Raw genomic sequence first — 24769 nt, forward strand, 5'->3', positions numbered from 1 at the left:
GCCATGAAATTTGATATGCATGAACAAGACACATTTTAGGACCTCCTTGTTTTGGTCTCATCCATTTCTTTTTTGTTTTCAATGAGATATGAATTTTTGAAGTGGATGTATGCATTGATGGTATGAATTGAAGCATGAAATGGTGTCTGTTTTTGTTGATTTTCATTGACATGGTTCCATTTGCCCAATTGAGCTCAAATTTGACATGGTAGACCTTGATTGACCCCTGTTTAGGTGTATTTAATTTGAGAATTTTTGGATGTGTTTTGGTATGGATTTGAATGCAATAATTCTGTTTGTATGTTTGGTGCTTCATTTGAACCAATATGGATTGTTTTGTGCATAACATGAGCTTGGTGGATGATATAAACATGAGACCAATGATGTTTGCTCTTGTTTGATGTTAATTTGATGTTGGATGGTGGATACCTTGCTGTTTTAACTTTTTTCTTGCTTTGGGACCCTAGGCTTGGCCTAGTGGTCTAGTTGCTAATGTTTGCTTGGTTTTTCAGGATCAAAAGCATAATGTACATGGAGAATGATACAAGTTGATTTTAATTGATGTTGTGGATGTTTGTACACTAACATAACATTGTTTTGTAGGTGTTGGAGCTTGGGCTTAAGCCTTGGGCTTGTTTTGTGTTGTATTGTTTAAGCTGTTTAACTGTTTGCTTTACAGTTTGTCTGACTGAGTACTGACTGAGTTTGATTGTTTCCAGGTACTTTAGTTGCTCAGTTCCTTGTGAACTATTGCTTTGCTTTGCTTAAGCAACTTGCATCGAGGTAACTTCTTAAAACTTCATGTAGTCTGGAGACCCGGCTGTTACCGGGCCGGGCAAATTGTCTGAAGTCCTCCTTAAGAGGCAATGCTTGTGTATGTTTATTTTTAAGCCCAAGCAGGAAAAGTCCTTCAAGTAAGGCAATTGGTGGAAGGTAGGGACAAGCAACCTGTCCCCCACTATTCAGTTGAGTCTTCTCCTTGCTCCCATTACATGGTTGTAGCATTGAGATCAAAACCCCAAGATCTGTCGTGTCAGAGTCATCGAGTATAGAAGGGTTCCCCTATTCTGGACCCATGCTCATTTGTCAGCTCTCCCTGGTTAGGGATAAGAGCTGTGAGGTCTGATCCTCACTTCATCCTTTCATCTGCTTCACCTTAGCCTCGTAATGGCAAGGTTAAGAGCAAACACAGCCCGTACAGACGACTTGCTGAGGCAGTCAAACCTATTGTGTGAGCCCCTTGTTTTGGCTATAGTGCGTGCTCTGTGAATCTCTGATTGACATGCTTGTTTGAGATACCTGTTCTCATTTGATGATATATGATTGTATGCTTGTGTGCTAGCTTCTTTCCTGGTTAGGTTAGTTTGCTTATGCAAGTAGGATAGAAAACCGAACTTAGGGTTAACGATGCATGACAACATTAGGCTCGAGTCTCAGCTCCCTAGTTGTGTATCTTTCCCCGGTTTCTGGTTAGCAATTTGTCCCTTTCAGGGGAACTACATCGCCCTGATCCTCGTTCCAGACGAGGTATGTAGGCAGGTGGTCGTGCGAGACCACTCCGGGCGCCTTTTTATTTATTTGTGTGTGTTGTTTGACAAATGCTAGGCTCGAGTCTCCGACTCTTTAGCCAGTTATTGTTTGTTTGTTTGCTTGTTATGTGCTGTTTGTCTTGTTTTGGGTTCGGATGCTGACGTAAGCCCAGAATTGGCTGTCGGGCTCCATGTTTGCCCTTTTGAGTATGTTTTGGGTTCGGATGCTGACGTAAGCCCAGAATTGGCTGTCGGGCTCCATGTTTGCCCTTTTGAGTATGTTTTGGGTTCGGATGCTGACGTAAGCCCAGAATTGGCTGTCGGGCTCCATGTTTGCCCTTTTGAGTGTGTTTTGGTTCGGATGCCGACGTAATTCCATCCAGTGGTTGTCGGGCTCCATGTTTGCCACTCTTGTTTGTTTGTATGTTTTGTGTTGTTTGGCGTGCGTAAGCCGAACTACAGTGGCTCTGATTCTTGTTCCAGACAAGATATGTAGGCATAAGGTGCGATACCTTATCGAGCTCGTTCCTCTTAACCCCACCTGCGTTCCCCGTGTGTGTGTGTGATGTTTAGCAACCTATTCTTTATTCTAGGACGTGGATCCCGTCGAGTACGACGGACGTGAGGGGTGCTAATACCTTCCCCTTGCGTAACCGACTCCCGAACCTTTTCCCTCTGGTCGCGAGACCATGTCTTTCCAGGTTTCTCTGAGCGTTTCCTTTCCCTATCTTGGGATAAATAACGTTCAGTGGCGGCTCTGTGCGTTTTTATTTTTAGGCTCGCCGGTTGATTTTTCGCAGGATGCGACAGCTGGCGACTCTGCTGGGGACTAACAGACATGTTGACCTATGCTGGTCCATCGTCCCTAAGCGAGTCCTTCCTAGCGTTCTAGGATTGGTTTAGGTTGCTTGTATGTGTTGATTATTGCGTTTATTATTCTAACCAGTGTGTATCTATATTTGCATTAATGTCTGCATGCATCATACTATCATGTTGTTGCCGCCCTCTGCAGGTGGTTCTGTTGTTTGGGGTGGGTGTTCTGAGTGGGGCTAAAACCCAGGCCCGAGTATACACCTAGGACTAGTGTGGTCTCACGTTGCCTCTTTCATGTTAAGTCAACATGTGCCTGGCGGCGTGATGTGCCACAAGCCGGACGAGGCTCACTTGATAGTGCTCATCTCTGTGGATATTCCGCTTTGTTTGAGTCACTCCATTTGAGTTGTTGACTCTGGTGACCGATCATTCCCGGATCTTTGGTTTAGACGATTTTAAGGGAGCTACAATGGCACACCCGAAAGGGCAAACCCATTGAGTATCTCCGCCCGATTGTCGAGACCATTATCCGCCTTAGGATGACTTGATTAGAACTTACCTGTGAGGGGAGGGTTGTTCTGTCAGATGTTTGTTCAGATAGCCTCCAGATGGTGACTTTTGATCTGTGATTCAGAGACATAATTATAAGTCGGATTTATGGTCATTTATTGCCGTGACGCCGGAGTGCTGTCCGTGACTTATCAGTGGGGATCCGTTTATTTCGGATTCCCCGGGCCGAGATATTTTATCAGTGGGGATCCGTTTATTTCGGGTTCCCCGGGCCGATTCAGATAGGGGTGATGTGTCTACTCGGATATGGTTTGGTGATGATGATGATGATGATGGTGTATCTGTCTTCCGTTTATTTCGGAACCCTTGAGTTGGATTTGTGGTTACATGTAGTCCTTCAGATGGTTGTGATCAGTCCAGGGATCCGAGCTGTAGTTCAGAGCAACAGATGATCAGATGACTTGGAGGATGGCCCAATGCATTGCATACATCTGCATCATTCTCATTTTGCATTCATCTGCACCAAACTTACGTCTAGCCATATGGGGAGTATTATGGATTGAGAATCTGGTTGAGAGACATCTGAATGTCAGAATGTTATTGGTGAAATATTATCTGTCTCGATGAAACCAGAATCAAAGGACAGAATCTTCCTCGTATGGATAGACGTTGCATTCATGCATACTAACCCATTTGCTATTTTGTAGGTGTCGACCGGTGCGCATAGCTCGTTTGCTCAGATATCCTGCTAGGGGCAACAAATCCAAACTGATGGATCCTCCCAACGCCGACGTTCTCGAGCTGAAAGAGAAGATGGGAGAGTTGATTCATGTCATGCAAGAGTTCGCCTTGGGGCAGAAAGTAATTGCCGAAAAGGTGGGGAGGATTGAAGATTGGCTGAAGATGGGGAACATGCAAGGAAACGCTTCGTCATCTGGACCGAAGAAATCATTTGGTAACGACCAGCGCGAGCACGAGGGTGAATCAAGTGCTGTGTATGCCCAGGGAGGACACGGTAGGGATCGTTACTACCAGCACACTGCTGCAGTAACCATTCCTGCTGGTAATCAGTCAGTCCGGCAGCAACGTCAGCCACCTCAACAGAGAGCCGGGTACCAGATGAGAGGAAAAGGGGTTGATCGCCATTTTGACAAGCCGCCCGTGACATATGCTGTTCTGTTCAAAAAGCTGATGGATCTTGGGTTGGTTCAGCCAAGGGCGATGGTTCCGATGAGATCAGATCAGAGGCCTCCTAACTATGATGAGAACGCCCGGTGTGAATTTCATTCTGGTACACCGGGGCATAACATTGAGGGCTGTAGAGCATTCAAGAATGTTGTCCAGGACCTGGTGGACTCCAAGGCTATCAATTTTGCGCCGTCACCGAATGTTAATGCTAATCCCATGCCAGCACATGGTCAGGCAATGGTGAGTGCAATTGCTGAAGATTCGGATCACGCCTGTGTGATGGGTGAAGAGACTGATGGTAACTGCAAGTTTGATGGTTGGATAAAGCTGTGCATACCAGGGATGGAAGTCCAAAACTCGAAGGCTTAAAGAGATCAGCACTGACACTCATCTGGAAGAGTAATATTTCTTGTTTTCAGTTTATTTGCATGAAAGCCATACGTGTTGCCCGACACGTAATGGTCCATTGTAAGGGCCACCTCATGTTTAAATTTGCATTTTCTGCATCATTAATAAATGGATGTTTTTCAGTCAAAAAGCGGTGTTCCCTGTTTTTCATTTGTTTTTGAAGTTTAAAAACAAATAAAAATGGCAATGTTTGTTTTCTGTTTTTCCTTTTTGATTTGTCTCGTCCCAACTTCAAAAACAATTCTCCGAATCTCATTGATAACAATTTGGTTACGCCCTCATATGACTTCGACAATCCGATCTATCTTGCTGAAGAAGAAGACGAAGAAGATTGTGATCTGTTGGGATTGGCCAGATTGCTGAAAACAAGAGGAGAAGGTGATTCAGCCGCCTGAAGAGCGGATTGAGATTGTTATTCCAAGCACCGCCGAGGTCAGGAAGGAAGTAAAATTAGGGCCGCTTCAGAGGCAAGTCGAGAGCAGAATGGTAGTCTGGTTGAAGGAACACGTGGATACCTTCACCTGGTCGTGTCAGGATACGCCAGGGTCGAACACCGATATCGTTGCTCACAAGCTACCACGGAGAGAAGACTGTCCTCTTGAGAAGCAGGGCGCCGATGCCGCGTATCAGGGTGGCTTTGTTTCATGATATGATTCATCATGGAATCAGATGCTATGACATGATAGCAAAGTCCCAAGCAGAAGGGGGGCATCTGGCAGACCGGGACAAGTCGTGTGACCGGTTGAAACAATTCAAACTGAGGTTGAATTCAAGTCAGTGCACTATCAGAGTGCAATCCGGTAAATCGTTGGGGTTCGTTATAAGAGAGGAATCGAGGTTCATCCTGCAAAAAAATAAAAATAAAAAAAAAAATAAAAATAAAAAATGATGCCTGAACCGAGGAAAAGAAAAAAGAGAGATTCGTGGTTTCTTAGAAAGATTGAACTACCTGTCATGGTTCACATCTCATATAACAGCCACGTGTGAACCTATATTCAAGATGTTGAAAAAAAAAGAGATCAAACGGTCAGGTAAAATAATGATTGCCAAGGGGCATTAAAAGATAAAAGATAAGTTGCAGGAACCTCTGATTCTGATACCTCCTGTGGAAGGAGCAATTGCTGATCGGTACTTGACGGCCTTCGAGGGGTCTACGAGGTGTATTGGGTCAGCATGACGCGTCTTGTCGAAAAGAGCATGCAATTTACCTTAGCAAAAAGTTTATCGACTGTGAAACAGTACATTCACTGTTCGAAAAAAAAAACTTGCTGTACTTTGGCATAGGCTGCTCGCCGACTGAGACAGTGTATGCTGGTTCATACCACTTTGTGGATTTCCGAGATGGATCCGATCGAGTATGGGTTTGAGAATCCAGTATTGACCGGACGGGTTGTGAGAGTGCAAAAGAATATTGACTGATTTGTGATACTCTCAGAAAGCAATCAAGGGGTGTATTGTCTGATTACATCTCTCTGCAACCCGTTGAGGTTATCAACCGATGAAGTTTGAGTTCCCTGATGAGGACATCTCGAGGTGCTCCGATCGAAAGTTTGAGAGTAACCGATCCCGGAGGAGGGGCCTGACCCTGAATCCGAACGGATTCTGATGTCTGATGGGGAGGTTAAGGTGAAGGAGCTTTTGTTGCCCAGATAACATTCGAATGCACCGATGGTGTGATTGAGTAGGGAGCTTGTATCCTGGGTATCGAACGTCGATGCGCCCATCTACTGGGGCAACTCCTTTCTCATTGGTATATGGAATGGAGGCTGTATTACCTGTTGAGGTTCAGATTCCTTCTTTGAGAGTCCTGATGGACGTGAAATTGCAAGAGGCTGAATGGGTAAGGACCTGATATGAAGAGTTGAGCCTGATCGAGGAAAAGAGGCTAGCAGCCATCTGTCATGGGCAGTTGTACCAGCAACGGATGAAGCGTGCTTTTGACAAGAAGGTGAGACCTCGGGTATATCACGTGGGTGATATGGTGCTGAAAAGGATCCTTCCTCCTCAAAACGATCGAAGGGGCAAATGGACGCCGAATTATGAAGGTCCATTCGTGGTCAAGAAGGTTTTCTCTGGCGGAGCCTTGTTGCTAACGACCATGGATGGCGAGGATTTTCCATCCCCTGTGAATGCGGACGCAGTTAAAAAATACTTCGTATAATAGACCCGCTGGACAAAAGGAATAAAATAGTCCAGGCAAAAATGGGCATCCCGGCGAACCAAAAACAGAAAGAAAGGTTCGGGCAAAAATTAGGGATAAAAGAAAATTGTACACCCGGCAAGTCGAAAACCTGAAAAGGCGACTTGAGCAAAAAAGGGTATCCCGGTGGACTGAAAACCCGGAAGGGCGGTCCAGGCAAAAGAGGGATTGAAACGAATAACTGCGTCTGGCATGATCGTTTGCGCTTTGGTTAAAGCATCATGGATAATACCCGGTAGGGATCAGTCAGAAACGTCTTGTTCAGAAGGCAGAAAGCATGGAGAGTCTGAGGACATATGGGGTGTAACTGAGTTGGAACTCGATGAGATCACGGGTTTCACATTGCCATTAGGATAGATTTTTCCTTTTGTGCAATTACCTCTTTTCAGGAATTGCTTCCTTTTGTATTGCTCAATTTGAGCCACACATTTTTTCCAATCAATAAAATGCATATTCAGTCAAATAATTTTGTTTTTGTCTTTCATTACCGCTTTGATTGCAAAAACATCCGATTATTTTGATAAAGAATCTTTGCATTTTAAGACATACAGGTTTCCTTCCAATGCATGTTTATAAGATTGAAAGCTTGAAATCTTATTTGGAAGGCGGAGTGACCCAAGTGTTGAGATCTTGACACGCCTGGGGCACGGTTTTATCTGACGGTCTGTTTTGCAGGTACTGTTAGATATTCTTCACTCACTTGCAGGTTGTGATGTGGAAGCTTTTGACGAAAAGAAATCCCCATGAGAGTCCAGTCAGGGACGAACGTATGAAGAAACGACGAAGCGACGTTGCGACGTATGACGAGCCTTGATGATGATCAAGAAGACTCTTCAAAGTCGGAAGACTGGAAAGTTTGTAATTCCTCGCAGAGTTCGATCAGGGACGAAGGAGGAACGGAGAGACGACGAGAGACGCCCGACGACCATTGAAATTAATCAAGAAGACTCTTCAAAGTCGGAAAATTGAAATTTTTGTATAAATCCCAGGAGTACGTCTCGTCGAGTGCGGAACGACTTGGAATGCAAGATGATGGAGCAGAAAAGGTCCAGACGAGTCTGGGAGTTCTCAAAAGTGGAAAGCTGGTGCGAGATTAGGAGGTGGATACCTTGGTTCGATGAGTCGACAGGTGTTGTGCCAACTTTTCTTATTTCCCCAGCTAGTTCCCCGAGTGGAGCGGGTTTTTTCAATGACATATATCTCCAACAGTGTTCATTCTACCAGTGGATTGAACGAGTTTCCGTAGCAGACGAATATCTGCATCCCCAGCCGAGGGTATCCTACATGTGGATTGATTGGGTCCTCCCCAGCGGAGTAGTTGTCGTTCCCCTAGCAGGGTCTGGATGGTATTCCCCCAGCAGGTTGAAGATTGCTCATTTCCCCAGCGGGAGTATCTGTGAGGGTTCCCAAAGCAGAGTTGGGATCTATATCCCCAGCAAGTCAAAGACTGTGGTATTCCCACAGAGTGCAGTGAAGGATCTGTATCCCCAGCATGTCCTCGAGAGGGTTGGATGCAAAGGATCTGTATCCCCAGCAAGGGTTGTCTATTTCCTAGCAGCAGTGCTATCCCCGGCAGGGTGGAAATCGGAGCAGTGGCGAGTTCCTCAGCAGAGAGTCTCGTTTTCCCCAGAAAATTCCCTTGAGGGGGATATTTTTATGCATTCATCATGTAGAATAAGCATTGCATATTGCATAGAAAAATAAATAATCGCGTAGCATTTCCATAATTATGGAGCATTACGCAGAAGAAATCAAGCATGCATCATTGCAAACGTCAGCTAGTCTCAAGCCGTGGTTACTGTTTGAGAGGTATTTTGCCCAAAAATGAAAGTGTTACTCCGAGTAGTATAGCCTCATGATTGGATCACAGGTATTGTCCCAGTGGTACGACACTGGAGAAGACTCCTTCCGTCGGACGGAGATGGAAAAGGGATGTATTCAACGCAACCCAAACTGTGGTTACCGCTTGAAGATTTGGGGTTCACCAAAGGTGAAGATGTTACTCTGAGGAGATTAGCATCACAACGTCAGATCAGCAATGTTCCCCAGTAGTGCGATATTGGAGGAAATGTTCCCGTCGGACAGAGATGGGGATACAGTCAGAAGACGTTACGCGATCAGCGCGATTCAAGCCGTGATTACCGCTTGAGGTTTGGTTTTGTCTGACAGCGAAGACGATGCTCCGAGGAGTTCAGCATTGTGAGTTTGGAACCACCGTTTCTTCCCAGACACCAGTAAGTGTTTGGTCGATCATTGTTTGATGTCTGTCCGCATCATTGTTTGATGTCTGTCCGCATCATTGTTTGATGTCTGTCCGCATCATTGTTTGATGTCTGTCCGCATCATTGTTTGATGTCTGTCCGCATCATTGCTTGATGTCTGTCCGCATCATTGTTTGATGTCTGTCCGCATCATTGTTTGATGTCTGTCCGCATCATTGTTTGATGTCTGTCCGCATCATTGTTTGATGTCTGTCCGCATCATTGTTTGATGTCTGTCCGCATCATTGTTTGATGTCTGTCCGCATCATTGTTTGATGTCTGTCTGCATCATTGTTTGATGTCTGTCCGCATCATTGTTTGATGTCTGTCCGCATCATTGTTTGATGTCTGTCCGCATCATTGTTTGATGTCTGTCCGCATCATTGTTTGATGTCTGTCCGCATCATTGTTTGATGTCATGTCAACATCATTGTTCAGTGCCTGTAAACATCGAGTTTCCTCCCGGTCATTGGTTAATGTCTGGTCGAGCTTTTTTTTTGTGTCAGTAAACATCATCGTCCGATGTTCAGTAAACGTCGAGTTTCTTCCCAGTCATCAGTCAGTGTCTGGTTGAAGGTGTACCCTCTGACGTGTTGCCCTTAGAGTGGTGATTAGTGAAGTTTCCGACTATCAGGTTGAAGCACTTATGGTATTCAGGCCAGTTTTTCGGAGTTCAGACCGAAGTGGTTTTCGGACCAGGTAGAAGAAGAGAAAATTTTCGGGGTTCAAGAAAAGCAAAAAAAGAATGAGAATCCCGAGTGGATGTGGTGTTCAGACCATGGTTATCCCTGCGTTACCTTTTATTTTGGTATCCAGGTCGACGTTTCAGAGTTTGTTTCTTCGCCGATGCTGACAGGCGTTGTTAATTATTATCTCATCAGAGTGCAAATTGTTCGTCTGTTCTGGGTATTCAATCACTCTTCATCCTGATCATCCGAAATCCGAGGCTATTTCGTATCGACAGGTTCACAGTGGATTGAATAGGGGCAGCTGTAACACCTCAAAATTTGCCCTCCTCTCTTGGGACTAGCATTAACATATTTGCATATCATTTTAGGACATTAGGCATCTCATATTGCATAGCATGTGGTTACATAGTGCAAGCCATCTTCCCAAGTCTTGATCAGGAGATGAGGAAGTCAGAAAATGCAAGCCTAGGGTTTTATTGACTGATCCTGGCCATCTGAGGATTGGGCTGTGAATTAGGGTTTTGTGATTCTCAAGGGTATTGGTCTTCATATTGTTTGAAATGATACATCATCATCATCATGGTTGGATGTCATTAGGAGATTGAAGAAGATTCCTTGAGATTAGGGTTTTGACCACTGGTCAACCCTAATCAGTTGTATTGGGCCAATCAGGGCTGGATCAGGAGATGGGGTTTATGAAGGAGATGAGGATCATTTTGTGACTATATGGTGCTTATGGAGGCTAGGGTATCACCCTTGAGCCATTTCAGTTGGAAATTGGGGCTCAGATTGATCAATGCATTGCCAAATTCATCTATCAGATGAAAAGTCAACTGTGGTCAACTGTACATGATCTGGTGGATTTGGAGGTGGAAACAAGTTAGACACACTTCATTCATGTTGGAACAAGTGTTGAATGACATTGCAAAGCTTAAGAATGAAGAAAATCAAGTCAGGACAAAAACTGCCAAAAATAGCAGGTGACTGGTAACTGAAGTTTCCAAAAATGGAAAGTTTTTGACCTCAAAAACAGAAGTCCAAGGAAGCTTCAAATGAAAAATTGTTCAACATGACAGATGTAGATCTTGTTCTCACCTTTCCAAAAAGTCCAAGAACTTGAAAATCCAATGTACGGTTTGCAAAATATGGCTCAGTGAATTTCAAAAAAACCCGTAATCAGGAGGCCATAACTTCCACATGGTTTGTCCAAATTGCAAGTTCTTTATATGCACAAACTCCATTTGACATGTACTTTGAGGGTGCATCATTGGATTTGTTCAAAAATGGCCAAGGCAAAAAGTCACTTTTCAACTGGACAGCTGAATTGGACCAGGGGCAAAATTGTCCAAATGTCAAAATATTGGGAATTTTTGAATGGGACTTTTTCCAACACCTCAGGAATGGCATTTAGAATGTGTTTGAATTTTCATTTCATGCATAAGGCTTTTAATTTGGATTTTGTCTTGAAAAATGGAAATGACAAAAATGGACCAAATGCATACATATGGTGAATTTGAGAATGGAGCAACCAATGAGCATGAAACAAGTTTCTACAGTTCACATATGATATTTAGAAGGTGTATGTGCTGTCAAAACAGGTGGCGCTAGCTGTCATGGTGAAATTCCAATTTTACCCTTCATTTGGAAAATGACATTTTCACTTACAATGCTAATTTGGTTGATTACACACTTAAGCATGATTAAGGCTACCATATATATTCATAATCTCTTGCTAATCACAACAGAATATCACAATTACCAAGAACAGATCTAGATCTCTCACATTCTCTCCATTTTTGCTCAAGAACACACTAATCTTCAATCTCAAATTTCTTCATCAATCTTGGACCAATCTTCACAATTCTTGTTGCATTCGATCACAAACTTCATCTTCTCCAACTGTTTTGAAAGATTGAAGCCTGAAGAGCCTTGCATCGCAACTGTCCAATACCACATCAACAATGGTGAATTGCAATTTTGAACAATTGGAGCAAAGTTGATCAAGCCGGAACATCACATACTACTTATACGAGCTGGCACTGCTTCTGTTTATGCAAATCGCGCGCCATATCCACCGATTACACCGCTGCCATAGCAGGTTCGTCCAGGATTCGATTCGTTTGTTTCATTGAATTAAGGTGTGCGTGTTGTAGTGCATAGTGTGTAGGTTATCGTGCTGCTTTCGGAATTGAAAATGATTGAGCGTAGTGTGAGAAATCTTGACTCGAAGTTTTGACGTAAAACCCTAACTCATTCGATTCTGAAGATTTAGAAATTGTTAGGTTAATTGGAGTTAGGATTTGTGTTCTACGCGTTCATACGGTTCCAACGGATGTAATTTCGTTAATTTTGGTTAAGGTTTGAGTGGAACGTGTTCTTGAGGTTCATCGAATTTTCTGGAATTTTTGCGTGTTGAAGATGATGAGGAAGAGCGTTTGATCTTGTTTCCCATTCAAATATTTGAATTACATGTTTCCCGCCGCGCCAAAAATTACCATAATGCCACTGCAATTTCATTAATTTAAGTTAATTCATTTTAATTATTAAAAAATTCATATGACCTTTAAAAAATCGTAAAAAATAGTAAAAAAATCCAAAAAATATGGAAATTTTTTCTATAGCTTTCTTGGTTTGTGTAGGTTTTTTTTGACCTATTGGTCAAAGTTGTGCTTGGGAAATATTTTATTTGGCATAGGGTTTTCTAATGTATGTCACATTTTGATACATGTTTGTAATTTGATCATGAAATGCTCATAATGTAGAATAAATTCTTGAAAATTTTTGTGGTGGTTCTTGACTCATTGAGGATTATTTATATGTAAATTTCATGAATTTTGGATACCTGGTTAGAGAGCAGCAAATTCTGGAACTTAGGTGTGACAATTTGTGTCACACCTCATTATGTCAACTTGCAGGATTTTTTTGAGTGACCTATACATGTTAGAATTGAACGAAATTTTGCATGATGATTGGTTGGAATGTCGTGATGTTGTATGAATTTTTGTAGAATTTTTCACTGCATTTTCTATTTGATCATGATTTTTCGTTTCTGGAGATCATTTGTGCAAGCTCATATGACATAGGTTGGTAGAATGATTGGGAAATGCTCACATTGTATTGTATGGCCATGAAATTTGATATGCATGAACAAGACACATTTTAGGACCTCCTTGTTTTGGTCTCATCCATTTCTTTTTTGTTTTCAATGAGATATGAATTTTTGAAGTGGATGTATGCATTGATGGTATGAATTGAAGCATGAAATGGTGTCTGTTTTTGTTGATTTTCATTGACATGGTTCCATTTGCCCAATTGAGCTCAAATTTGACATGGTAGACCTTGATTGACCCCTGTTTAGGTGTATTTAATTTGAGAATTTTTGGATGTGTTTTGGTATGGATTTGAATGCAATAATTCTGTTTGTATGTTTGGTGCTTCATTTGAACCAATATGGATTGTTTTGTGCATAACATGAGCTTGGTGGATGATATAAACATGAGACCAATGATGTTTGCTCTTGTTTGATGTTAATTTGATGTTGGATGGTGGATACCTTGCTGTTTTAACTTTTTTCTTGCTTTGGGACCCTAGGCTTGGCCTAGTGGTCTAGTTGCTAATGTTTGCTTGGTTTTTCAGGATCAAAAGCATAATGTACATGGAGAATGATACAAGTTGATTTTAATTGATGTTGTGGATGTTTGTACACTAACATAACATTGTTTTGTAGGTGTTGGAGCTTGGGCTTAAGCCTTGGGCTTGTTTTGTGTTGTATTGTTTAAGCTGTTTAACTGTTTGCTTTACAGTTTGTCTGACTGAGTACTGACTGAGTTTGATTGTTTCCAGGTACTTTAGTTGCTCAGTTCCTTGTGAACTATTGCTTTGCTTTGCTTAAGCAACTTGCATCGAGGTAACTTCTTAAAACTTCATGTAGTCTGGAGACCCGGCTGTTACCGGGCCGGGCAAATTGTCTGAAGTCCTCCTTAAGAGGCAATGCTTGTGTATGTTTATTTTTAAGCCCAAGCAGGAAAAGTCCTTCAAGTAAGGCAATTGGTGGAAGGTAGGGACAAGCAACCTGTCCCCCACTATTCAGTTGAGTCTTCTCCTTGCTCCCATTACATGGTTGTAGCATTGAGATCAAAACCCCAAGATCTGTCGTGTCAGAGTCATCGAGTATAGAAGGGTTCCCCTATTCTGGACCCATGCTCATTTGTCAGCTCTCCCTGGTTAGGGATAAGAGCTGTGAGGTCTGATCCTCACTTCATCCTTTCATCTGCTTCACCTTAGCCTCGTAATGGCAAGGTTAAGAGCAAACACAGCCCGTACAGACGACTTGCTGAGGCAGTCAAACCTATTGTGTGAGCCCCTTGTTTTGGCTATAGTGCGTGCTCTGTGAATCTCTGATTGACATGCTTGTTTGAGATACCTGTTCTCATTTGATGATATATGATTGTATGCTTGTGTGCTAGCTTCTTTCCTGGTTAGGTTAGTTTGCTTATGCAAGTAGGATAGAAAACCGAACTTAGGGTTAACGATGCATGACAACATTAGGCTCGAGTCTCAGCTCCCTAGTTGTGTATCTTTCCCCGGTTTCTGGTTAGCAATTTAGTCCCTTTCAGGGGAACTACATCGCCCTGATCCTCGTTCCAGACGAGGTATGTAGGCAGGTGGTCGTGCGAGACCACTCCGGGCGCCTTTTTATTTATTTGTGTGTGTTGTTTGACAAATGCTAGGCTCGAGTCTCCGACTCTTTAGCCAGTTATTGTTTGTTTGTTTGCTTGTTATGTGCTGTTTGTCTTGTTTTGGGTTCGGATGCTGACGTAAGCCCAGAATTGGCTGTCGGGCTCCATGTTTGCCCTTTTGAGTATGTTTTGGGTTCGGATGCTGACGTAAGCCCAGAATTGGCTGTCGGGCTCCATGTTTGCCCTTTTGAGTATGTTTTGGGTTCGGATGCTGACGTAAGCCCAGAATTGGCTGTCGGGCTCCATGTTTGCCCTTTTGAGTGTGTTTTGGTTCGGATGCCGACGTAATTCCATCCAGTGGTTGTCGGGCTCCATGTTTGCCACTCTTGTTTGTTTGTATGTTTTGTGTTGTTTGGCGTGCGTAAGCCGAACTACAGTGGCTCTGATTCTTGTTCCAGACAAGATATGTAGGCATAAGGTGCGATACCTTATCGAGCTCGTTCCTCTTAACCCCACCTGCGTTCCCCGTGTGTGTGTGTGATGTTTAGCAACCTATTCTTTATTCTAGGACGTGGATCCCGTCGAGTACGACGGACGTGAGGGGTGCTAATACCTTCCCCTTGCGTAACCGACTCCCGAACCTTTTCCCTCTGGTCGCGAGACCATGTCTTTCCAGGTTTCTCTGAGCGTTTCCTTTCCCTATCTTGGGATAAATAACGTTCAGTGGCGGCTCTGTGCGTTTTTATTTTTAGGCTCGCCGGTTGATTTTTCGCAGGATGCGACAAGGGAGAGTCATCCAGTTAAGCAAGGGGGAAAGGTATAAATTTAAAATACCTTAATCAATATTATGCGAGTATAATATTGTCCAAAGAATCAACCGAGTACGAGAAAATAATTAAATCTCGGTGTTATATTATGATTTTATTTGGTAATTTTTTATTTCTATAAAGTATAGGTAATTCAGTAAATATTATGTATTTACCTTTGTTACGCAACATTAATAAGGTAAACACATATAGTTGGGGTTCAGCTGTGTTGGCCCATCTACATAGTGCAATGTGTAAAACTACAAAAAAGAATACTTGTACGTTTTTTTCATGTGCGTATTTGCTACAAGCATGGGGTTGGTCAAGAATGTTGTCACTCGCCCCGATAAACGAGAACTCATTCATGTTTCCGTTTGCAACAAAGTAAGTCTAACACTTTACCATTTAATTAATTATATTTTATATTACAATTAATTGTAAGTAATATTTTTCATTTTTTTTAATCTAAGGTGGTCAGTAAGGGGGATGAACTACAATAGGTGTCTGAAACACGTTATTGTAGTCTATCGCAATCTATTGGACCATATTGGACCTGACGATGTAATACTTCTACACAACTATATTTTAATTTAAAAATACTTATCAGATTATTTATCATCTAATCATTTCGTATTGTTTTAAAGTTTTTCTGGAGGTCATATATGGGTCTTGATCATGATGTGAACCATGATGATGGTGCAGTTTGGACAACAAAGACACCGATTATTCAGTTCACAACGGTGGAATGCACCAGAGTGACCGGGTCAAACTGCAGTTCGATATGCAACAACAGATTCCAGAACCTCCCACGTGTTTGGGGAATTAGCATCAAAAAAGGGTTGATGCACAATGGGATTATTCAGACTGGAGAGACTTTGCAAAAGAGATGTGTCGTCAATGGAGAAATCGACGATAACATATCTTAAACGAACCAATCATCCATGGTGCAAGACCAACTTAACAATATATGGCATGGTTTAGGTTGGTAACAACTCAGCAATTTGTATCTGAGCCGCAGTATTTGATGGATCCACGCCAACTAGCTTCGGCATCATACGCCCCACAACAATTCTCCACCCAACACCAATGTCAAACCACCCAAACCCAACAACCAACCTCACAATATCAACCTACCACATACACACAATAAACAAACACCAAACCTCGTAACCCGTTCATGCCATCCACCCACAACCAACCACCCAACGTCGCAATCCATTCATGCCACCCACCCAACCACAAAACCAAGAATCAAACCCTACACACCAACAATCATACGTTGCAACCACAACCGTCTATAGCCCAGATGATTCATATGGGTCACTTCATCGTAGCCCCCTACCAATGACCACTCAAACATCTCATCACCAAAACACACAACCATTGTTTAACTATAGTACGCCCCATGAACCATTTTTTCGTTTCCAAAACGATTCAATGTCCCAATTTGGGCAACTATACCGTCCCCAATCCATCCAACCCATCGACCTAACTACGATGACATAGGCATCAAACTCCATTACTGAAGCGTCGTTGGCCAGAGCCCCTCCGAATATTGGGAACAAATGATGACACATATGTCAAATATCGTTGGAACTTCCATCGGACCTTCACACCAACCATCATTCGATCAGGTCAGCACACAAAGACCTCAAACACCTCAAGAAAATCGTGGGAGACCTTGGAGACAAACTAACGCACCTGGATGTGGAACAGGGGGAAGTTTCGGTCGGGTCGGTCATTAAATTTTTGTTAACCCCATGTAACAATTATTACCACATGAATAATTTTTTTTACATTATTCTTTTTTATTTGATAAAAAAAATTAATACAAGGGTGTATGCGCCAGATGAATTGGCGCATACACAACATGCACCATGCAGGCGCCAGAGACATTGACGCCTCCTCATGAGGGTCAATGCATATGCCAAGAGCATTGGCGCCTCCTCATGAGGAGCCCAATGCAGGCGTCAATGCCTTTGGCGTCTCCTCTTCATGTTTAAGGGATGTGCCGATTCATCCAGCGCATCCTCTTTTAAATGTGGTTATTTTGGTATTTTTTTTGAAATAATTGTTATTTTCAAATTATTTTTGAAAAAGTTGGTTATTTTAAAAAAAATCTCGAAATAACAACAGCAGAATAATTTTGAGATATAACAAACTAGTAACTTACCCGTGCTAACACACAGGTCTTGTATGTATTCATATTACACGTCCCTCACTATTATTTTTAAAGATTAGATTTATTCACCAAGTTCGTTATGATATAGTTAATTTAAAATTTACACTCAATTTATGTATTGAGCATAATAATACATTCAAATGATGTATGTAAAATGGCCAAAACAATAAAGAGTTTTTTTAACATTTTGCAAACATAAAAAGATAGTAATAAAAGTTTAATGATGTTTTAAACTTTGAATTACTACATAATAAAAGTTAAGAGAAAGTGTTGCTTAGCATTTCAAAATACGTCTGTCAATCAAGATAATTGTGAGTTCAATAGAGCAACCATAAAATCAAAAGTCATTTATTCGTCCTACAACAACATAAATAAATAAGTTAGAACTCAATTTCTAAAATTAGATTTATAAAAGTAGAAAAAAGACAACAAAATAATTCAAATAAAGTTATAGCATAAGAAAATAGAATAATGGTTTACCATCTAAGATGGTGATTGAAAGACCTCCTTGAACACAATATAGGTAGTACTCAGACACACACAGTGCATTCTCCTTGTCATATATTAGGATCTTTAAATCATTCTTGCTCGCCCGTGACTAAAAACAGGAGTAGGCAAATACAATCCTACACTATCAATGGATTGGCCTTGGGATTTGTTTATTGTCATTGCGTATGAGACAATGATCAGACATAGTCTCATAATCAACTTGAATGGTCATGGTGATTCAGAATGTGACATAGACATCCGTGGAATGTAAATTATGTTTTCAATGTTCTCTCCAAACATAATTTTAGCTTATAGCGCGTGATTTTCCAACCTTGTCACTATCAATCTTGTTCCATTGCATAATCCTTCTGCCTGATCCAAATTTCGCATTAGCATAATGGATGTTCCAACTTTTAGCTTGATCTTGTGATTTAGTAGACATGGCGTTCTTAGAGAACTCATAAATTATGGAGTTAGAACTTCATAAGCTTAATTATAACTTTGTTTTATCGATTGAATCAGAACTTAGGTGTTCCTTTTCTTCTCCTTCAAAATGGAAAAGAAGTGAAACATTAATACATTAGAAACTGATATTAATTAAGAAACATTTATACGCAACAAAAGTAATATTTACCTGGAATTAAGTCTAATACATAATTATTGATTATGTCCACAACTTCAATCGTTAAAGCAAGAATAACTCTACACTGCAAGAAATCTTCATTCTTGTAATCTTATAACAGATTGGGATATGTGCTATCTACTATTACCTTTATAAGATCGTCAAAAACCTTGAAATTAGTCGCTCTTCCAGAACTTCAATATCTACAATACCGTCATTAACTCACAAATTTTCCCATGTCCAACATTTAATATCCATTGTGAGAATTCGGCCAGTTCCTGTGAACTTGGATTTCCTGAACCTTGTTGAAGTCGCATATTTTTTGCCAGAGTAAGTACTTGACAATAGTCACATATATATGAAGAGCTAATTGAAGCATGGACTATATCTGAGTGACCTGCTCTTGGGATAACTTGAATAATTTGTCTAAAATCTCCTCTAAAAACAACAACTTTGCGACAAAACATTGAATTCTTATAATCGTGCTCTGCCATGATGTCTTTAAGTGTTTTATCCAAAGCCTCAAAGCATTTTTTATGGGACATTGACGTTTCATCCCATATTATCAAATCAGTTACTTCCAATAATTTTGAATGTTCCGTTTTTTTCTTAATGTTGCAAGTGGAATTGTCAAGTGTTTGTACATGGACTTTGAACTTTGAGTGTGTTATTCTTCCACCTGACAATAATAAGGAAGCTATACCAGTTGTATATTTTAAAAATCCCTAAGTATTTTAGAGTCTATTTGTTGTGTATTCTTTATACACCTCTGATTGTATATCAAGTGTATTTTCTGAACAATCTTTTATTTGGTAGATAAATTATAATAAGTCTTTTACTAAGTGTTTGAGCAAGAAAGTGTTTGAGCAAATGAAGTCTCTAGCTTGTGTGTTTGAGCAAGGAAGTCTCTTACTTGTGTGTTTGAGAAAATGAAGTCTCTAGCTTGTGTGCTTAAGCAATGAAGTCTCTTACTTATGCGTTTGAGCAGAGGAAGTCTCCTTCTTGTGTGCTTTAGCAAATTGTAATCTTGTGCGATTATAGTGAAAATTTCTAGTAGTACAAAGGGACTAAATTACTCTCGAGTTGTGAGAGGGACCGAGATAACTCTGTGTGTTATTATTCTTTTTTTCTATTATATTTGTTGCCTACCTCTAACTATAATGGATTATATAACCTTGTGTTTTGAATCTAACATAAGAACTTAAAAAGAACGAAAAAGTCGACATAATTCAATCCCCCTACTTGTGTTTTGCTCACCTTTACCATAAACTTATTGTGGGGGATAAACTTGTTAAGAATTGTTTCATCTAGCATATTCCAATTGGTCATCGCCGAGGTCCAAGTACTTTTCTTTAGCTTTTCCAATTAATTAATGGGGAAATAACCGTGCGAATGTCGCTTCCTCTTATTTCTTAGCACTCCAAGAGTTCCAAACAATTTATATCATTTAGTGAGATGTGTGTATGGATCATCATAGTTTAGACCTAAAAAAGGAATAACTTACTATGTCTTCGAGTGTGAGCTTTTGTTTTAATTAATTTTAAACCATTTTTGCTTTATTTAAACCATGTATATAATTTTTCGGGTTAGTTTCATGGTTTGAATGAGTTTAGTTTATGTTCCAATATTTTATATTTTCATTATTTTCTTTTATTATATTTTACTTATAAAAAATGCTAGGATGTTAAGGTCTTGATAAAAAAATTCTCTATAGTTTTCATTTGAGATTAAAAGTTCATAAATTCCATTTTTTAAATTTTATATTGGTTTTTGATTTCTTCTCCTGAAAAAAATTAATTATTTTTTATTTAATTTATTACTTCTCTATAATTATTTGATATTAAATTTAATAGCAAATAGATACAACTTTTATATATATTTATATATTGATTGAGATAGGAAAAGAGCCAATAATTTTTATTTAAAATAATTTAATTGAATTCTACACAAAGAAACTATAATTCAATTGAATTCCGACATTTTTTTGGATTTATATAGATAAATTGTCTTACAAATTCAGAATTATTTAATAAAACAAAAATGTTATTTTCTCATTTTTGATAGGTTAATATCCACAACATTTTCTTGCTGCCGATTGCTCAAAAATTCTGAAAATGATGTCTCCAATATTTTAATAATTTCCCACTTACAAATTGTCTCCAATGTTTTAATAATTTCACACTTATAAATTATCTTTATCTCCTAAAAATATTTGCTCTAAATATGTATTTTATGTTTATGAATTTTATATATGACGAGAAGGTTTGATCGCGTTGTTCCTATCCTATTAGTAACTACAACTAATAGAATATTATTTTAATGAAATAAAACATTAAAATCAAATAGGATAATTATAAAGAAAAGTTGGTTATTGTCAAATTTTGCATTTTACTTTAATTTTCTTTATTGCACAAATTCCCAATCAATACTGAAATGAACCTTTTATAACCGTTAAGATAAGATTACATTTGTATTTTGTTATTATTGTTCAAATAATGATTATTTAATTTGAGTCACAAGATTATCTAATATATTTATAGTATTAGTTAGTATGAAAATTAAATGATTTAATTTATATATATTACTTAAATAAATACCATTAAATAAAGCTTAGGTCAATTGTTTAACAAACTTTCAAGTTAAAAATTATTAATACTATATTTTAATATAGACTTGCAATTCAATGTCCCACATTTAGGAGAAAAAAAAGATGTTATACAAGAATTTAAATTGATTTTCCATTAATCAATAATGATGAGATTAAAAATTTTAAACTACTAATATGATAGATTAAATAATATATTGCTTCACTATTAAACTTATTCAGTATTATTTGTCTACATTATATAATTATAACGGATATTTTGTTATAAAAAATTATATGGGATTAATTATCAAATATAATAGTTAATTTTGTACCTTTGGTTTTTTTTAATATTAATAATTTATTTTTTATTAGTGTTGAAATGCAATTGTGTTATTTTAAGATCCTATTTGTAAATACTACCAATAAAATTACACTCACTAAAGAAGTAACCTCCCTAATTCTTGGCTATTAAATTGTTTTATATTGTTAAAATTTTGAGAATGATACTCAAAATTGTTGAATTGTGCATCAAACAAACACATAGAGCATTGAAGTTATTGTAAGAGAAAAAACAAGAAATGAGAAAGAGATTGATGAGAGAGAAAGATGAGAAGGTTGAGAATGAGAAGCCTTTGTCTCTTTATATTTGCTATGTCTATTGGTTAAAAATGAGGCAGAGTGGTTAGTTTCTTTCTTCTACCTAATCTATGGAGGTAAGTTGCCGTATGTATGCCCATGATGGTTGGAACATTTGCATAGCATGTGAATTAGGGAACTATTCTGTTTTTGATTTTGATGATTTTAATATTTATTTGGACGAGGGTTTAGATTTCCTATTGTTGTTAAAATCACGCATTCAAGAAATTAAATAATTATGATTTTTGATTAAGATTAGACTGTCTTCATTTATGTTCAACATTTTTAAGATAATAAAATAGAAATAAAAATTTGTTTTTTATTAATTAATTAGTTAAAAACAACTGATTAATCAACCAGGTTTTAGGTTTTGGGCTCTGACAATGCGCATGTAGGAGAGAAAATGTATTTTCTCTCCTATATATCTATACATCATTGTCAATTATCCATTAAATTAGCACCTCCTTTTATATTTAAATGTTTTATATAAAAAAAATGGTAGGATTATTCACCAAAGAGTTGCATACATTAAAATCCTATGAACCACTGAGCCATCAACACATATATTTTAAGAACCATTGCTAATATATTTAATTAAAACTTATCAGTCCATTCTATTTTTAAAGAATACATTTTTGAATTATCATTTAAACAATTATGATGAAAAATAATACATTGTTATATGTTGTTTAATCATTACTTTTTTTATTTATATAGATATATATCATTATATTTTATTTTTTAATAATATTTTAAAAATTAATAAGTTTAGTATTATTTTTATTTAAATTATTATGATTAAATAGATAATAAATTAATAATTTAAATTATTCAATTTAAATTTTTTTGAACAACCTATCTTAAATTAGTTTAATATAGCGTATTATTTATGATTTATTTTTATTAATGAAAATATTAAAACTCTTAACATAATATATTAAAATTTTGAGAATGTCATAATCTTTAGAATATTTTTTAAATATAATTTTTTGAATATTCACATTTATTGTCCATATGAATTGACACATAGTTACGTTTGATCTAATGATTTTAAGAACGAGACAAAAAAATATGAGAGATATTCTCATATTTTGCAATTTAATTTTTTAATTGTTGTTTATTAATTAAAATACTTAGTTATTAACGTGTATTAACCGTTTAATGAATTATTTTCCTTTATGAAATGATAATAATTCTTTATCATGGATGAACTTCATATTTAAATAAATTAAATTATATTTGAAATATTTATATAATTTATTGTTTATTTTTTATTATTATTTATAATTTTAATAAAATATGAATTATTATTTTTAATTATTTTTATTATAACCTATTTTTAAAATTAGAATATATTCTCTAATTAGTTTGAGACGATTATGCCAATTAATAGTATTAATTTGATTGAATGGCTGCGGCGAAAAGTTAACAGCAATGAATTTTGTGGATTGGTGAAATATAATATCATGTTTTAGCATGTTTGGTGTTTTGGAATGTCATGTTGATAGTGATATGATGTTTTAGCATGGTCAAATTCTTCTTGGTTGCTGAAGAAAACAGGAAGAAACCTCTAGAAATGAGAACAAGAGAACATGGAAATTCCACCTCTAAAATTTTATGTAAAGAAAATTTTACTATTTATATATGTTAAACAAACTCAGCATTGTGTATATTTGTGGGCGAAGAGATTTTTCAAAAATATGGCTTTCAACTGATAAAATTTGTAAATAGTAAAAATCTTGCAAAAAACTGTATTTAAAATAGGGATTAAAAGTTAAAAAATAAAAAATATATTTATGTTTTTTTTATAAGCAAAAGAATATATTTAAAATAAAAAAATGAATATTCAACCCAATTCAAGAGGAAGAGAGGGGAAAGATGAACAAATGCTAATCTAACTCAAGGATATAAATACACATTAAAGAATTAATGATCCAATATAATAAACTAGAATGAAAAGAGCATTTACATTTAGTCTCAAACCACTCCCGATTTTCACCAATCTAACAATATTTTCCCAACTAAAAAATCCCCTTTAAAAATAGCATTCCTAGCTAACCATAAATTTCACTTAATCAAGGACTATAAAAATATTATGAAATCTTTATTAACTCTCGCTTTCCCTAGTACCTCAAAATTAAGAAAGTGATTAAGAGGCGAATTAGAAACTGGAAACTCATATGAATCTAATCCAAGTCAATCCAATTGAGAAGTCTAAAAAAATATAAAGTGTTTAATAGTATTGTGGTTACTTAAATCCCCAAAAATGAGAATGCCAATTCTATCAAAGATTATAGTCTATTGCTAGATGTACTACCTTCTACAAAATCATTTCAAAAATCTTGACTAATAGATTGGGAAAGGTGCTTAATAGAATAATTCATCATCGTCAAGCAGCTTTTGTCCCAGGTCAGGTCATCCATAACCATATTCTTCTGGCTTTTGAGTTGATGAAATGGTATACTAGGAAGGGAGGTACCCCTAGGGTTATGATGCAACTTAATTTGTAGAAAGCGTGAGACATTGTGGATTGGTAAGCTATGGAATGTGTGTTATAGGAAGTTGGTCTGCCTAGACAGTTCATAGCTTGGATAATGAATGACACCTCCACTGTCTCCTATAGATTTAACATTAATGTTTTTTTTCCTAATGTTTTACATGCTAGAAGAGGCATCAGGCAAGGGGATCCCTTATCCCCTATGCTTTTCATCATAATGATGGAATATATGAATAAATCCTTGACTAAGATGCAGAAGGATCATAACTTCAATTACCATGCCAAGTGTGAGAAATTGTCTCTCACAAATCTCACTTTTGCTGATGATGTGTTGCTCTTCAGTATAGGGGACCAGAAGTCAGTGGAGATGTTGCTTGATGCTTTCAATATGTTCTTTGAGTCTACTGGCCTTATTGTCAAGTCTACTGGCCTTAATGTTGCTAGAAGGACTCAACTTGTCAAAATATATCTCATGTCATATCTCAGTATTGGATGCAATGCTTCCCAATACCTATGATGGTTATCCAGAAGATTGATTTCATTTGCAGATCTTTCATTTAGACTGGTCAGTCTGAGATCAGTAGGAAGTGTCATATAGCTTGGAAGAAGACTTGTAACCCCATCAACCAAGTTGGTTTTAATGTGATTAATCTTGAGATTTAGAATGTTGTGT

The 24769-nt window shown here is 38.1% G+C and overlaps 1 protein-coding gene across 1 annotated transcript; it reads left to right on the forward strand.

Moving 5' to 3' along the window:
* Window positions 1-737: 737 nt before the first annotated feature.
* Window positions 738-24613, forward strand: LOC127078819 (uncharacterized). Its single transcript, XM_051019244.1, has 3 exons — window positions 738-783; window positions 3560-4366; window positions 24265-24613. Exons 2-3 carry the CDS (start codon window positions 3624-3626, stop codon window positions 24611-24613), a joined length of 1092 nt encoding a protein of 363 aa, XP_050875201.1. The 5' UTR covers window positions 738-783; window positions 3560-3623.
* Window positions 24614-24769: the final 156 nt, after the last annotated feature.

This window comes from Lathyrus oleraceus, chromosome 5, assembly GCF_024323335.1.
Source record: "Lathyrus oleraceus cultivar Zhongwan6 chromosome 5, CAAS_Psat_ZW6_1.0, whole genome shotgun sequence".
Classification (NCBI taxonomy): Eukaryota; Viridiplantae; Streptophyta; class Magnoliopsida; order Fabales; family Fabaceae; genus Lathyrus; species Lathyrus oleraceus.